Genomic DNA, 14,861 nt, shown 5'->3' with positions numbered 1-14,861 from the left:
CTGATACGGAGTCAGCAGACACACAGTTTCAAGCAGAAGATTGTTTTTATCAAGTGAAATCTTAAGCAGAATCATAACACGCAAAACATGAGCGAAGAGCTACTCTGATCTGATTGAAGTGGGGCGTCCAGAGGTCACAGCCCATCTTCCTGGCCTCCTGTCACGGAGGCCTCTGGGGCGTCTCCACAGAACCTTGGTGCTCTGTGAAGCAACTCTAACCTCAGGATATCTGAACTAAAGAGCGCCAAAGGTCCCAGACAGGTTAGATACATTTCCCAGGGCTACGCCATCAGCTGAGGCCAGCGGGCCTTTCTTTCCATTTCCTCCTTGTTTCAGTGACGTAAGACCAGAACATGATGCTGGTTACCTGATTTGGGGGGCGTCTTTGCATGGCACAAGGTGATCTGCTGAACAGTTCAAATCATTTATTGTCAAACCAAACGGACCACCCTCAGGCCTTTAAGACTGCTGGGGTCCTGGGAACCTCAGGGTGCATTGTGCTTGATCCGGACCTTCTTCGGTTTGATGTTCATGCGTTTCCACACTTCAGCCGTTGTGCGGTCTGCTTTGGTGACCCCACTGAAGTCGAATGTGGTGATATGGGGCAGGGTACACAGCACATAATGCCTGTGGGGAAGACTCGGGCTGGGGGCCAGCCCGCCTTGTAGGACCCCTTTCCCCCTCCACCAGTCACTCCTGTCTCCCCTGACTGCAAGGAATGGAGGGCCTTGAGTAGAGTATGGAGGACACTGGATTTATCCTGATTTGCAAGCAAGAAATGCCTAAAGCCTTCTCCCTTCCCCGGTCCAAGCAGAGCAGAAGGATGGTGTTGGGTTTCTAACCCCTGCTCTCGTTTCCCTCATGGGGGCCCATCCAGAGCCCACGTCCAGGGCGAGGGACTCACCTATACCCCTTCTCCTCCTCAATGGGATTCCCGTGCAGGGTCAGGCTCCGGAGCCGAGGGAGGGCAGCCAGCTTGTTCACTTCTCCAAGGTGCTGGATGCTGTTGCCATGGAGATAGAGGACACTCAGGTTGAAGAAAGTTGTCAGGACCTGTTGGGAGAGGAGACTGGAAGCTAGACTGGAGAAAGCCCTGTATCTGTGCTCAGGACTGACGGGTGGCCAAAAAGGAAGAGTTTGGGGAAAAACTTGTCACCCTCAAGCCATGCTGGATTGAGATTGACTTTAGCATTTCATTTACCTTTGAAGGGGTTCAGGGGCACCACACTGACAGCACTGTGATCCAAGGGGCAGGAAGTACGGCCCTGGGTCCCACCACTGCCACTGACTTGCCAGGTGCCTGTGTGCTTTCCTGGAGCCTTAGCTGTCCTTTCACTGAAGACCATTCCAGCTTTAGTATTCTAAGATTCTGTCACAACAGGGGACAGCACCTTGCTAGGTACATCAGAGCTTTTAAAAGAACAGTTAAATTGAGATCTCTGCACCTGGGGAATAGTTTCCAAATCCTACGATAGCTCTTGTCTTTCCTAACAACTTGGATGAAAAGGGGCCAGTTTTGTTTGTTCCTTAGCATTTAGCCTGAGTTCATGGAAAGTAACTGCTGTTCTTCGAGTGACTACCTCTATTGAAGAATTTGGCACAAAGCACAGTGGGTGCCCAGTAAGCTACAATTTTACTTTAGCCTCCTATGCGAAGGCTTGCTGTGTGCTGGTTGCTTTTCATATGTTTTCATTTAATCCTCACAAATGTTTATAATGCTGGCCTATTTATCCTCATTTTTCAGACAGGGAGGTTGAGGTTTTCAAAGGTTAGGAGCTTACCCAAGGTCATAAAGTCAGTAAGAGGCAAATCTAAGATTTGAACCTATAACTGTGTAAGCCCACAGCCGTATGCTTTGCACAGCACCATGCGGCGTCACTACCTCCTTGACAACGTGGGAGGTGGGGAGACTGGGGGCTGGGCAAGGTGGCTTCAGGCCTGCCCTGACTGGACTCACAGGATCAATGGAAGTCAGGTCATTGAAGGACAGGTCGATCCAGGCCAGGTTCTCTGGATGCTCCAGGAGCTGTGAAACCGCATGGTTGAAGTCTCTCAAGTCAGTGAGGACATTGTTGTTTAACCACAGGGACTGGGTCATTGACTTCCCCGACTTCGCGTGCCTTACTGGTCGTAGCCCTGTCCGGGGCTCCTCGCTTAGCAGATCTGTGGGCACAGAGTGAACTTTGGGTATGTTATGTTTGCTTTTCTGGCTGTGGGGGTAGGAAGGGACAGCTGGGAGGATTTGTAGCTAGAGGAGCTGGCAGGGCCATACCCCCATGCTTGTGTCTTGTGCAATTGCATGCACTGTCCCACAGGCAGTTAGAGGGAGCTTGGATTAAGAGCCCAAGACTTCCCATCCCAGGCTCTTGGTTTGGGTCACATGCCCATGTCGACTGTCATTAGGTTCTCTGTATACCACTCCTGTGTGGGAATTGGAGGGAGGCACAGTTTATAGATGAGGAAACCAAGAACAAGAGATGTTGGACCTGAGCCAAGATGCTAGAGCACAAAATCCAGAATTAGCCACCAACAGACCCTATAGAGTTTCACTTCAGTGTTAACACACTCTGGATGTCCTCCCCCTTCTGTTAATAGTAACTGCGTCATACTGGACATACAATGGTGAACAAAATGAGTGAGAGGCTCTGTATGGTAATAGAGCAGGGGTAAAGCAGATGTTTGTGTCTTGGAGGCGGTCACGTGGGCAGAATGAAAGCAAAACAGTCAATATAATATGATAAATGCTCTTTAAATTGTGGAAGCACAGGAGAGGGGCTCCTAACCCAGTCTGAGAGCTCAGGGAAGTTTCCCAGGGAAGGCCGAGACTGAGCTGGATATCTCAGTGGGTTAGGAGACATTAATCAGTCAAAGAAGAGTGGAAAAGGTGAGAAGAGCACTAGCAAAGGCACAGAGGTATGGGATAGCATGGGCACACACGTATGTGCTGTGCAAGGGGGCAAGGAGGGGAGAGGAGGCAAGGAGCCTTGAAGACCAGGTTGAGTGTCTTAGACTTTATCCTGTAGGAGGTGGGAAGCCACTGGGGGGTTGAAAGCAAAGGAGATGATTCACATCTTTCAGAAATGAGAGATCGTTCTGAACCTTCCATTTGGGCTCTTTCAGTCATCCAAGCAAGGATGAGGGGACACACAGCATGACTTGACGGTTGACTAGATGTAAGGGTAGAATAATATTCAAGGGTGTCATTCAGTTTCTTGGTATTTGGGGAAATGTCAGTCCTATGGGCCGATGTGGGAGGAAAAGAAGCATGGTTGGGAAGGTGAAAGTTCGGGCTTGGCCTTGGCATGTCTGAGGTTCCTCTAGTACAGGAAAGAGGAGCAGCCAAGGAAGCAGTTGGATACAAAAGTCTAAAGCTCAGGAGACACAGACTTGAGAATCATTAGCATAGACTGTATACAGGTTAGTAAAATAGATGAGAGTGTTCAAGCAGAGTGAGGGGAGAGGGGGAAGGAGAGAGGAAGAGCAGGGGGAGGTTCCATTTAAAGAAGTCAGTCAGTCACCAGGGCAGGGCAGGGAGAACCAGGACAGGATAGTTTTAAAGATGCTCAGGGAATCCATAGTCTGTAGGAGTTTCAGGGAAATAAACTGAAAAGTAATTTTGGCAAGTCAAAATTGTTGAGGGTTGTCTCAATGAAATGACAAGGGCCTGGTGGCAAGCTAGGTTGTAGTAAGTTCAGGAGCAAATGAAAGGTAAGGAAATATAAACAGGTGGTATAAACACCTCAGAAAGTTTGGCTGAGTAGAGTTGGAAATAGAGCAATCTTTTTTTTTTTTTAAGAGCGATCTTAGAACCCATCTGTATGGACCCTTTCCCTTCTTTTTTTTTTTTTTCTTCAACAAATAAGGTCCAGGGAGAGAATGGGCTCTGCCCGAGCTCAGAGACTTGTCAGTGGCAGAGCCAGAACCACTCATCAGCTCAGCTGAGGTGATTAGATGTTTGCTGTTGTTCCTATTATGCCTTTAGTTACTTGTCTAAAGCTGCCTCCCAGAAAGGAAATATTTAGTATTTTCTGAACTGGTCAGCTTGTCTTCAGCCTCCCCTCAGCTCTGAGTGAACACATTTCTTTTCCACCCCTACCCAACTTGAACTCAGCTGCAGGTCAGGCAGCATCCACCAGATGGCTCTCTGTCTTAGTCCTGGAATGAGCACAACCCACAGGTGGGGCCTGAGGGTCGGGGGAGGTGGCAGGAGGGTCCTGTCCTGGAGGAGAGTACCCTAGCTCATGAATAAACTAATCCTGACCCCCTGCCTCACATCTCCTGACTTCAAACCCTGAGATGAAAGAGGAGTAAAAGTTAAGATCAAAATAAACCTGCATATGGACTAGTCTCCAGTCTGATGAGGCAGTGGCTTGGCAATACCACCAAGCATGGGGCTGATCCCTAGCTCAGGAGGAGCCCCTGGGGATGGCATTTCCTAAAACGAGGCTGCCTGGGGTTGCTGTTATCACAGGTGGAGGAGGGAGTCCAGGTTGCTATGGTTACTGAGACTCAGACTCCATCACAGCACTGCATTGCCCCAGGATCAGTCAAAGCTGCCCTGTTCAGAGTAGGCCAAGACAGGGCTGGAAAGTGAACCAAAATGCCAACATTCAAAAAACGGGATTGTCTAGCTCCAGGATGATCTGAGGAAAACATAATCTGTCTTCATATCTCCTGAAGGGCCGTGCAACTTTCCCCATGTGTCCCCAGAGGGCAGGAGTTAGTCTGATGTGAAGAACTTCTGTATGTCATTGCTCACCCTGGAATGGAAGGGTTGGGAAGTGTGTGGTGTGGGACTCCTAAACTGTGGGAGTAGTTAGAGGACTGTTCGTTGGAGGTGGTAGGCTGTTTGCCTTCTAAAGTCACTGTCATTTCGGATTCTGTGCTCCGTATACTAATTCAGGAAATTGTGTACCAAGTTCCCCCAAACCACCCTGTCCTCTAACCCCAATTCTAAGTAAATACACCAAGTGCTGTGGAGAACCTGAGGCGAGATGGACCTCTCTGCTTCTCCCTTCCTCTCAGCAAGAAGCACCATGCCTGGCATATGTGTACAGACCTGCACACAGATATGTAGAAGTGCTTAATCATAGTCAGGTGCTCAATATTTAAGTACTGAATGAAAGACAGGGCATCTGTACAGATTATGTTTGGTGCTGTGGAGTTATACTTCGTCATAGTAACTTCTCTCTCTCCTCATTCTGAGGACACAATGGAGGGCAGAACTACATCTCCCCACTCAGAGCTGGGAATTCCCAGGGTGGGTAGGAGTCATACTTCCTTCTTCCTCTGTCACCTCAGCTATCTTGTGCATAGCCATTATTTCAGCTAAAACTCTGTGGAACATGGACTCCCATCAGTCAGAACTGATGGTGTGCATAAGAAAGGAAGGTCACAGCCAGTGGATGTGTGAGAGAACAAGCACACATTGTTGTGACTGATGTCAACCCAAGCTGTAAGTACCCTAAACCCAAACCCCAGTAGTATCTAGTATCCTTGATAACTATTCATCTGCTTCTTGAACTTTCTCTGATTACCTAAGAGAGACAACCAAAGCCAGGTAATGCGTCTAGGATAGGCCAGCCTATGTTCTGTGAGGGCAGACGTACTGATGTGTTTATGAGAGCACATAACAAAGACAGAAGAACTTCCCTGGGAAGAAGCATATTACCTTGAGAATATGATCTTGCTGAAGCCTTCCTCTGTCCCCTCCTGAGAAGTACTAACTACCCCCTTACAAACACACTGAAAGATAAAATGAGCGTGGGCAGTGCTGGAACATGCAATAAATGTGGGTGATAATGGAATAAACTTGGATATGACCGGAATGAATATAAAATTTGTCAATAACTATTTCGACTGGAAACATGCCAGTTTGTTAGTAACAAGACCGTGCATGTTTCTACCGGTGATCAGGACAGGCTTGTGTCCTGAGACAGGAGAGTAGGTTCTGCCTGTTGACTGGGATGCTGTATTTTTCTTTCATTAGTCTCTTCTCTCCAAGTAAGAAACGGAGAATAAAACTATCAGCTGATAGACTGGCTCCCCAGTTTTCTTCCACCTGACTTAACTGCTTTAGCCTGGATTCTTTTGAAGAGCATCAGTTACCCTAAAAGCTCCCTTGGTTCCTTTCAGATGTGCTGATTTTTTTAAATGCCAGATTCTTCTACTCCCACCTCCCTACCCACTACTTCTCCCCAAAATGATGACAAAAATCCCATAGGCTTATGGGAAGAATCTCTTTAGGCTTTTAAAGAAAAGGCTGGTTTCTCCCTAGGGACCACACCCAGCCTGCTGCCATGGTGAGTAGAGTGCCGTGCTCTGGTTGCTGACCTTGGGTCACGTGGATGCTTCGGAAGGAGTAGTCAAGAGGGGGCTCTTCCACCGAAGTGTTCATATAGTTCCGTTTGTTCATAGCTCAGGCCATCATTTGTCAGGTGTAAGCATGGGCCCTGGGAATCCGGGTTCAGCCTGGGAGGACAGAGAAGGACTGGTGTTCGGCCCTCGGGTTTTCCCCAGAGCCCTCCACCCCAGGTTTGTGTGGCTGCATTTCTACTTGAAGATCCCAATCATGATTCCTTGCATTTGTAGGGCACTTCCTACTTCTCCGAGCACCTTCATATCCCCGAGAGTTCACTGACAGTTAAAACACCTTCTACTTTCCAGACGAAGAAACAGACCCCAGGGTGGAAGCACTTGCCCAAAGTTAAGCCAGTGAGTCAGCTGAGGACTGCCATCATAGTCTCCTGAATCCTACTCTGAGACCCTTCCTGGTCTACTCTACAGTAGCTACCACAGAGGCTGTCTTGATACCTATCCTCTGGTGACATCAACTGGGCTATTCTGTTGCTTAACAAACCCCTGAGGGCCTGTAGTGGATTTGGTGTCTGCCAGCCCTTTACAGCCTGACACAGATGGGGATTTGCTACCTTCTCTGCTTGTCTGTCGGCCCCCACCCCCATCCCCCGTCATCTTTCCATCAAAAGACCTTACTTTCAGCTACATCCTGAATGTAGTAGTACATATATAAACACACGTACACATAAAACCAGAGTCTGCCTCACTCTCACCTGTCACTGATGCATGAAACTCCACCATTAGGGATTCACTCCTTTGGGTTCAGGGATTGTCCCCTGTTAAAATGGAAATACCCCCTGAGAGGGGTGAACAGTGTTACCGTCATTTACAATGTGTGAATTGTCTTACCAGATCCTTTCCAATTTGTTGGCTCAAATAAAGCTGAGAATTTTCTCAGACTGGGCAGAGCCATGAGACCACCACTCGCCTGGGGAGGGAGAGCTGGCATACTTTGCCAGAGGGGGTTTGTATGTGGCACAAACACAAGGTAAATAGACTGACAAGCATGTGTCCCAATCAGCCTCCCCTTCTCACGCCGTCCACTGCTGTCACTGTGGCAGTTACTACTTGTTTTCCCAAAGGACTTGAGGTATTTTATGGTAATAACACGCTCATGGAAAAGGATGATTTGTAGAAAAGAGCTGTCCTGACAGAAATATAATGAATATCACAAATGCTGGCCATGTGTGTAGTTTTTTTCCCACATACATAATTTGAATTTTCCTATAGCTGTATAAAGAAAAGTCAAAAGAAACAGGTGAAATTAGGTTTAGTAATTTATTTAACCCATTATGTCCAAAATGTCATTCAACATATAATCAATATTAAAAATTGAGATACTTTACACTTATAGCACATCCCAGCTGGAACAAGCTACCTGTCAAGTGCGCAGTAGCCGCATGTGAATACAGGCTGCCATACTGGACAGTATGGATGCAGAAAATGAAAACACGGAAGAGAAAGATTAGAAGCCAGAATAAAGGAAGTGAGAGAGATGTACCAGGGAATTAGAAAACTGCTTATCCCCAAAATTCCTGGAAGCTGAAGCAAAAGGGGAAAACTTAGCATATGTGGTTCACATCATTTGATTCAAAGAAACAAATCATTTGTATGGAGAGACAATGAAATTCTCAAATGTTATTAAAATGGAATTTCTCTTAAAAACCACAGACCTGGTAGCTTGTAATTAAGCTTAAGCTTAATACAGTCCAGGTAAATTCGTTTTTTGGTGACTTAACATATGCAAGGATAGAGGTGAACAGGTTTAGAGGAATGGAAAGTGAATTTCTTCCTCTCAAAAAGCAGCAGCCTCAGGAATTCCCTGGTGGTCCAGTGGTTTCACTGCTGAAGGTGCAGGTTTGATCTCTGGTTGGGGAACTAAGATCCCACAAGCCGTGCAGTGCAGTCAAAAAATAAAATATATATAAAAAAGAGAGATCTGTCAGCACACTTACAGGTTAGGAAAAAAAGCATTCTCAACTGAGTTTTGGGAAAGTGCTGGCTTGAGTCACTTGACAGCTGAATTGTCAAGTGTGGGATGGACCTGGTGGGCATGGGTTGTCGGGAGTTCTGCATCTTTGGATATCAAATCTACAGACATAACAAAAAACACTTTATTATTTTGTAGAAATAGAGGAAGGTGGCTTGTGTTCTCACCTAGACTTGAGGACCCACAAGTTTGATGCCTCTAAGACTGGATATTTTCTCAAAGTGAGTCCTGTGTTAGGACCCCAGAGTTCAGCCCTACAGGACATGGATTTTAGCTTACAGTATTTAAGGGCAGATTTTTTTAATCATTAGTCTCCTCGACCATCAGAGAACCTCAGTGGCGTTCCAAAGGGCTTCTGAATTTGTGTAGCACCAGCTCCTGGTGCATTTTTCTGGAAGAGTTAGTATTAAAAAATGGAGCCCCAATAGTTGGATAAATCAGCCCATTGGAAAGGGTTATTAGTCTTCTCCATTTAAACAACAGCTCAGGCTGTGAACTAGTATTGTGTCTTCTTCATCATCTAATATAGGACCTGGCTTACGGAAATGTTTGTGGGAGGGATAAATTGAGACACTGCCAAATACAAGGATTTCTGTTTTGGGAGTGTTGATGCTAAACTGCTCTTTCTAACAATTGGCTTCAAGATTCAGCTGTTTGAGTCCACACCTCATTCACAGTAAGATATTTAATTCAATTCTTCAAACATTTGTTGAGTGCCTGCTGTTCTATGCCTGACCATAAGGAATGAAGCCAAGATACAAATAATAGAACCCTGTCTGTCATGAGTACAAGAAGGCCTGCTGGGTTGCTATTGGTTGTACAAAACCAGCCTGCATCCAGTTCTAAGAAACAGCTGCATACTTAGTGAATACTGTTGTATTTCAATACTCAGCTCTAGTGTACCCTCTTTGAAGACTTTCTTTCCAAATAAAATTGATCATTGTGTCCTGTGTTAATTCCCTGGATGAACCTTATCATGGTCTCCCCGTATCCATCTCTTTTGCCCTCTGACTTTTAATAGTTCCATCCACTCTGATGCTTGGTTCAGCCATGTGACTTGCTTTGGCCAAAAGGATGCTGGTAAACATGAAGCAAACAGAAGCTTAAAGAGAGGACTTGCCCTCGTGCTCTTTTGTCAGTGCCAAGAGAACACTGCTAGCCTGCTGGAGGGATACGAGAAACACACGTAGGTGAGATACATGATAAAAAGTGCCAGCGATCCCAGGTGAGGCCATCCTAGACTAGCCTATAGCCAGCCTACCCCAAGTCAAGATCAGGAGAGTCACCCAACCCACCCAACTCAAGGACTGTAGCCTGCCAGGCTCCTCCATCTATGGGATTTTCCAGGCCAGAATACCGCAGTGGGTTGCCATTTCCTTCTCCAGGAGATCTTCCCAACCCAGGGACTGAACCCGGGTCTCCTGAATTGTAGGCAGATGCTTTACTGTCTGAGCCACCAGGGAAATTACCCAACCCACATGTGACTGCAAACACATGAATGAGTCCAGCCAAGACCAGATGAAACACATGGCTGACTCAGAGACCTGCGAACAATAATAAATGTTTATTGTTTTGAGCCACCATGTTTTTAGATGGTTTGTTATGTAGCAGTAGCTACCAGATACATGCTCCCACTGTACTTTGAAAAAAAGGTCATCACAGCCTGTTTCCTCATCTGTAAAATGGAGACAAACCCTGTCTTGAAAGCTGTTGTATGTCCAGTAACAGATGTTCAATAAATAAAACCGGTTGTTCTCTCTGTACTTGTAAGCTTGAGGACAGAGACAGAAAGCAGATTTCTTTCTCTCTTCCCACCTTCCCACCTAACCTGCACTGAGCCTGAAGTGAAGTCCGACTCTTTGTGACCCTGTGGACTGTAGCCCACCAGGCTCCTCCGTCCATGGGATTCTCCAGGCAAGAATACTGGAGTGGGTTGCCATTTCCTTCTCCAGGGGATCTTCCCAAGCCAGGGATCGAACCTAGGTCTCCCGCATTGCGGGCAGACGCTTTAACCTCTGAGCCACCAGGGAAGCACTAAGCCTGAGTATTCACTAAAGGCTTGATGGACAAATGGATAAATAGAAAAATGAATGAAAGAATATATGAATGGTATCTTCAAGGTGCCACATAGTGAGCCTTGAAGTGACATATGTGAGGAGAAGTGTCAAGCTGTAAGGTTGCCTTATTCACTCCCAGTGGCTGTTTTTGGAGTCTTTCTCCAAAGCCGCTATTCAGCCTCATGACCAAGAGCTAGTCAGACCCTAGTGCCTTTCTCATTTGCCTACACTGATTGACTTGATGAATGAATGACAGGGTTAGGGGCATACCTACTCTGTTTTGAAGTTTTTCTTCTTGCAACTGGAAATATCATTTACTGTTTTTCTTTTTCAATTTTGAAAGTTAACATGATACATATACACAATGGAGTATTACTCAGCCATTAAAAAGAATTCATTTGAATCAGTTCTGATGAGATGGATGAAACTGGAGCCGATTATACAGAGTGAAGTAAGCCAGAAAGAAAAACACCAATACAGTATACTAACACATATATATGGAATTTAGAAAGATGGCAATGATGACCCTGTATGCAAGACAGGAAAAAAGACACAGCTGTGTATAACGGACTTTTGGACTCAGAGGGAGAGGGAGAGGCTGGGATGATTTTGGAGAATGGCATTCGATCATGTATACTATCATGTAAGAATTGAATCGCCAGTCCATGTCTGACGCAGGATACAGCTTACTTGGGGTTGGTGCATGGGGATGACCCACTGAGATGTTATGGGGAGGGAGGGGAGGGGGGTTCATGTTTGGGAACACATGTAAGAATTAAAGAATTTAAAATTAAAAAAAAAAAATAAAAAAAATAAATAAGTGAAAAAAAAAAAGAAAGTTAACATGATAGCTGAACAGAGTCAAACAGCATAGAGAGGTACACAGAATAGCAACTAAAAGTGTGACTCCCCATCTCACTCTCCAAGAATGCTCATGATTTACAATTTGGGAATACAAACTCCTCTAAGACATACATAACAAAAATATATATTTTTATATGAACACATTCTGTCTATTCCTTTGTAAACCTATTTTTTTTCCTTTTCAAATTATTGTAGATTCTTTTACCCTTTTTAATAGCTGCAGAGTTTTCCACAGAGTTTGTGTGTAACCTGCTTTACTTAATTTAACTTCATTTAAGCAATCCCAAGTTGGTGATGGAAATTTGTTTTCAGTTTGGGGAAACTGCTAACAATTGCAATCCCTTCCCTCTCAGGTAAGTAGCAACATGATGGCCCAGGAAGCTTTGAGAAATATTCAGATGAAGAGATCTGATAGGAGATTCAACAGCCTGGCCCCAGTAAGAGCTATTTATGGGCTACAGGTGGAAGGAAAATCGAAGAATGTCATGAAAAGTCTGCCACATAATCTAATGTATTCTGGGAAGATATATCTCCAGGTACCAAAGGGAGGCCCCAAATTCAACCTGGTTCTTGCTCTTCCTCCCCCAACATACTTCCATTTCTTAGCCTCACCTCCAATTTCGCAGTCCAGCCAAATTTCAACTACTCAGAGTAAGTTTCCTGTGCCTGCCTCTGGGCTTCTGCACATCCAAGTTTCTCTGCTTGGTGTATAGTTTCTTCTTTCTGCTGTGCTAATTTTTAATGACTCAGCTCTGGTTTCCCTTTTTTTCCCCTAAGAAGCCCACCCTCATATCCAAGTCTGGGTGTGCAACTTTTCTTCTGGCCTCCCATCGCACCCTTTATTTACCCTTGGTAGCACTCATAACACGAAGAGTATCTCCTTACTACCTGTGTTTACATAAACTCCACTGGGGCAGAAGCCATGTTTTTCTCATGGCTGTATCCCTACAGTGGTGGCAAGAGTTATTTAGTTGTTTAATCATGTCTGACCCTTTGTGATTCTATGGACTGTAGCCCACCAGGCACTTCTGTCCATGGGATTTCCCAGGTAAGAATACTGGAGTGGGTTACCATTTCCTTTTCCAGGGGATCTTCCTGACCCAAGGATCAAACCTGCATCTCCTGCACTGCAGGCAGATTCTTTGACTACTGAGCCACCAGGGAAGCCAGTGGTTGCAAGTAGTAAGTACTTAACAATATGTTAAACACTGTATCAGTGAATAATACTATAAAGGAGAGGGACACAAAGTTGCTATAATTGAGGGCTCCGAGCTGGTCTGGGCACAGTCAGGGGAGCTATTCCTGAAGAAGTGACTGCAAGAAATCTGAAAGATAAATGCAAATAACTATGGCATAGGAAAAAGATGAACATTTCAGGAAAAGATAATAGCATGTGCAAAGGCTCTGTGGTGAGTGGTTTCTTGGAAATTTTGAAGACCTTAAAGAAGGCCATATAACTGGAGGGAGAATGGGAAGGAAATATATGGTTAGACTGGAGGTTGGAGAGATGGGCAGGAGCCAAGTTGCTGCTGCTGCTGCTAAGTCGCTTCAGTCGTGTTCGACTCTGTGCGACCCCATGGACAGGAGCCCACCAGGCTCCTCTGTCCATGCAATTCTCTAGGCAAGATTATTGGAGTGGGTTGCCATTTCCTTCTCCCGGAGCCAAGTTGAGATGTTGCCTAATGCTAAGAGCAGTAGGAAGCCCAAGGTATATTTTTAATTGGGAATGTTGTGGGGGAAGTGAACAATATCAGATTTGCATTTTGAAGGATTAGTCTGGTTGCAGTATGCAAAATGGCTGGGAGGGAAGGCAGGAAGGATGTAGTGGGAGCTAGGACTAGAAAAAAAAGATATTTAGAAGTAAAGTTGACAAGATTTTATAATGCATGGGAATGGAAGAGGTATTAAAGATAACTCTCGTTTTTTTGACTTCTGTAATGGTGGATACAGGTGAGACATTGGAAGAGATCCTGGCTTGGAGTACATAGAGATTATGAGGTCAGCTGAAGACATGTTTGGATGTCTTTGAGATATCTGAAGGAGCTGTTAAAGATGCAATTGGAAAAAGAAAAAAAAGATGCAATTGGTTCTACAAATCTGGAGCTTGGGGAGGAGGTTGAGCAGGGTTGGAGATACACACTTGGGTATTGATGCATATAGGCGGTAAACAAAGATGTGGATAAGACAATTCAAGAGGAGAATCTAGAGTGAGGTGGGAAGTTAGCCTAGGACAAAGCATGAGGGAGCTTTAAGATAGTAAGTGAATCAATTAGAGTCAGTTAGGAGTCAACCAGAAGCTAGCTAATCATGGCAGGCCCAGACACAGGTGTCGTGTTAGATTGTTTACTTCTTGTTTAGTTAAATCTGTTTAATTTCCACTGCCTTCAGTCTCTCTAGTTCCCTTTCCCCATTTAAACTTTCAAGGAAAGATTTGAAACTCATTCAGGGTGAAATGTCAATATCCCAATGTAGGCTATAAAAGAGTCTTTTGCCCCAGGGCAGTTAAACTACTTTGAATAAGTCCTTAAGCTAGAGAGGCTGTAGGCTCAAGCTTGGCTGACGGCAAACTGGGGTCTAGTCCTAGTTGTCACTGACTTGGTGTGTGGCCTCCGGCAAGTCACTTCTCCTCTATAGGTTTCAGTTTTCCAATCTGTGATATGGGAATAAATATCCTTGGACTCACTAAGCTCAAAAAAAGACTGGATGTGAAAACACTAGGTAAGTCGCTAAATATAAGAAACCTGTCATGAATACTGTTAAAAGGAATGAAGCTTTAACTGCAGAACTTGGAGAAGCAGACCACAGAGTAGTGTAGGGATAAAATATAATTTAAGGATAGAACCCCTAATAAATATGTGAGGGAAGATCCTGCTGACTCTCTGAAAAGGAGGCTCTACCCTGGGGTCTTCCTGCTTGGAAGGAAAGGGGCAGTTCAAGCCCCAGAAAGTTTCCTACATCTCCAGAATTAGGGACTGTGATTTACTCTAATCCTACTCCCAGGTTTTGAAGAGTTAGTCGACCAGAGGAAAACCAACTCCACGTTTGACGGCGTTTCAGATCTCCCAGGATATGTCAGGGATTTGAGACAGTAGTACTAGGAGAGGGATCCTATCTTTGTGACGGGGGAGGTTCTTAAGGCCCCCATATCTGTCTGGGTATATTTCTCAGAATTCCCTTCCCTCCCCTCGCCCATCTATCCCACAAGGGTTTGTGTCTTGTTCACTGTGAAAAGGAGTTAGCGGCAAAGGGGGCGGGGAGATCCCAGGTTCCCAAGAAAGAAAGCTCTTAACAGTGTGCCCCTCCCCTCTCATAGAGTTCTTGTACCCTAGAGCAGGCTTCCTGTTTTCCCGCCCAACTCACCCGCAGTTGCTTCCCCTCCAGCCTCCGAGTCCACTACCTCACGGTTACTCAGCGCAACTCCATGGTAACTATTTACGTCACCACGTCCCCTCTAAGAGCCGTAGGCGCTGTCGCGATGCCTACTGGGAACTTTAGTTCCCCAAGGGAAGGGCTCCAAAGCCGCGGGTGGTGCTGGGACTTGTAGTTGTCTTTGCACTCAGGCCGCCGGGCCAGGGTCCGGAAGTTGTGGCATC

The 14,861-nt window shown here is 45.6% G+C and overlaps 1 protein-coding gene across 2 annotated transcripts; it reads right to left on the bottom strand.

Moving 5' to 3' along the window:
* Window positions 1-114: 114 nt before the first annotated feature.
* LRRC51 (leucine rich repeat containing 51) lies at window positions 115-14,669 on the bottom strand. Of its 2 annotated transcripts, XM_068988957.1 has the most exons (6): window positions 14,629-14,669; window positions 7,071-7,154; window positions 6,334-6,471; window positions 1,958-2,163; window positions 905-1,053; window positions 115-627 (listed from the first exon to the last, which is right to left on the bottom strand). In XM_068988957.1, the coding sequence occupies exons 3-6, from the start codon at window positions 6,413-6,415 to the stop codon at window positions 486-488; spliced, it is 579 nt and encodes a 192-aa protein (XP_068845058.1). In that variant the 5' UTR covers window positions 6,416-6,471; window positions 7,071-7,154; window positions 14,629-14,669; the 3' UTR covers window positions 115-485. The 2 variants fall into 2 exon arrangements, with proteins under 2 accessions (XP_068845058.1, XP_068845059.1); XM_068988958.1 differs by lacking the exons at window positions 6,334-6,471; window positions 14,629-14,669 and having other exon boundaries at window positions 7,071-7,098.
* Between the last annotated feature and the right edge of the window lie 192 nt (window positions 14,670-14,861).

The sequence above is a fragment of the Capricornis sumatraensis genome, chromosome 16, assembly GCF_032405125.1.
Source record: "Capricornis sumatraensis isolate serow.1 chromosome 16, serow.2, whole genome shotgun sequence".
Lineage (NCBI taxonomy): Eukaryota > Metazoa > Chordata > Mammalia > Artiodactyla > Bovidae > Capricornis > Capricornis sumatraensis.
Note: the sequence above shows the minus strand (reverse complement) of the source record. Positions and strands in the feature narration are given on the sequence as shown.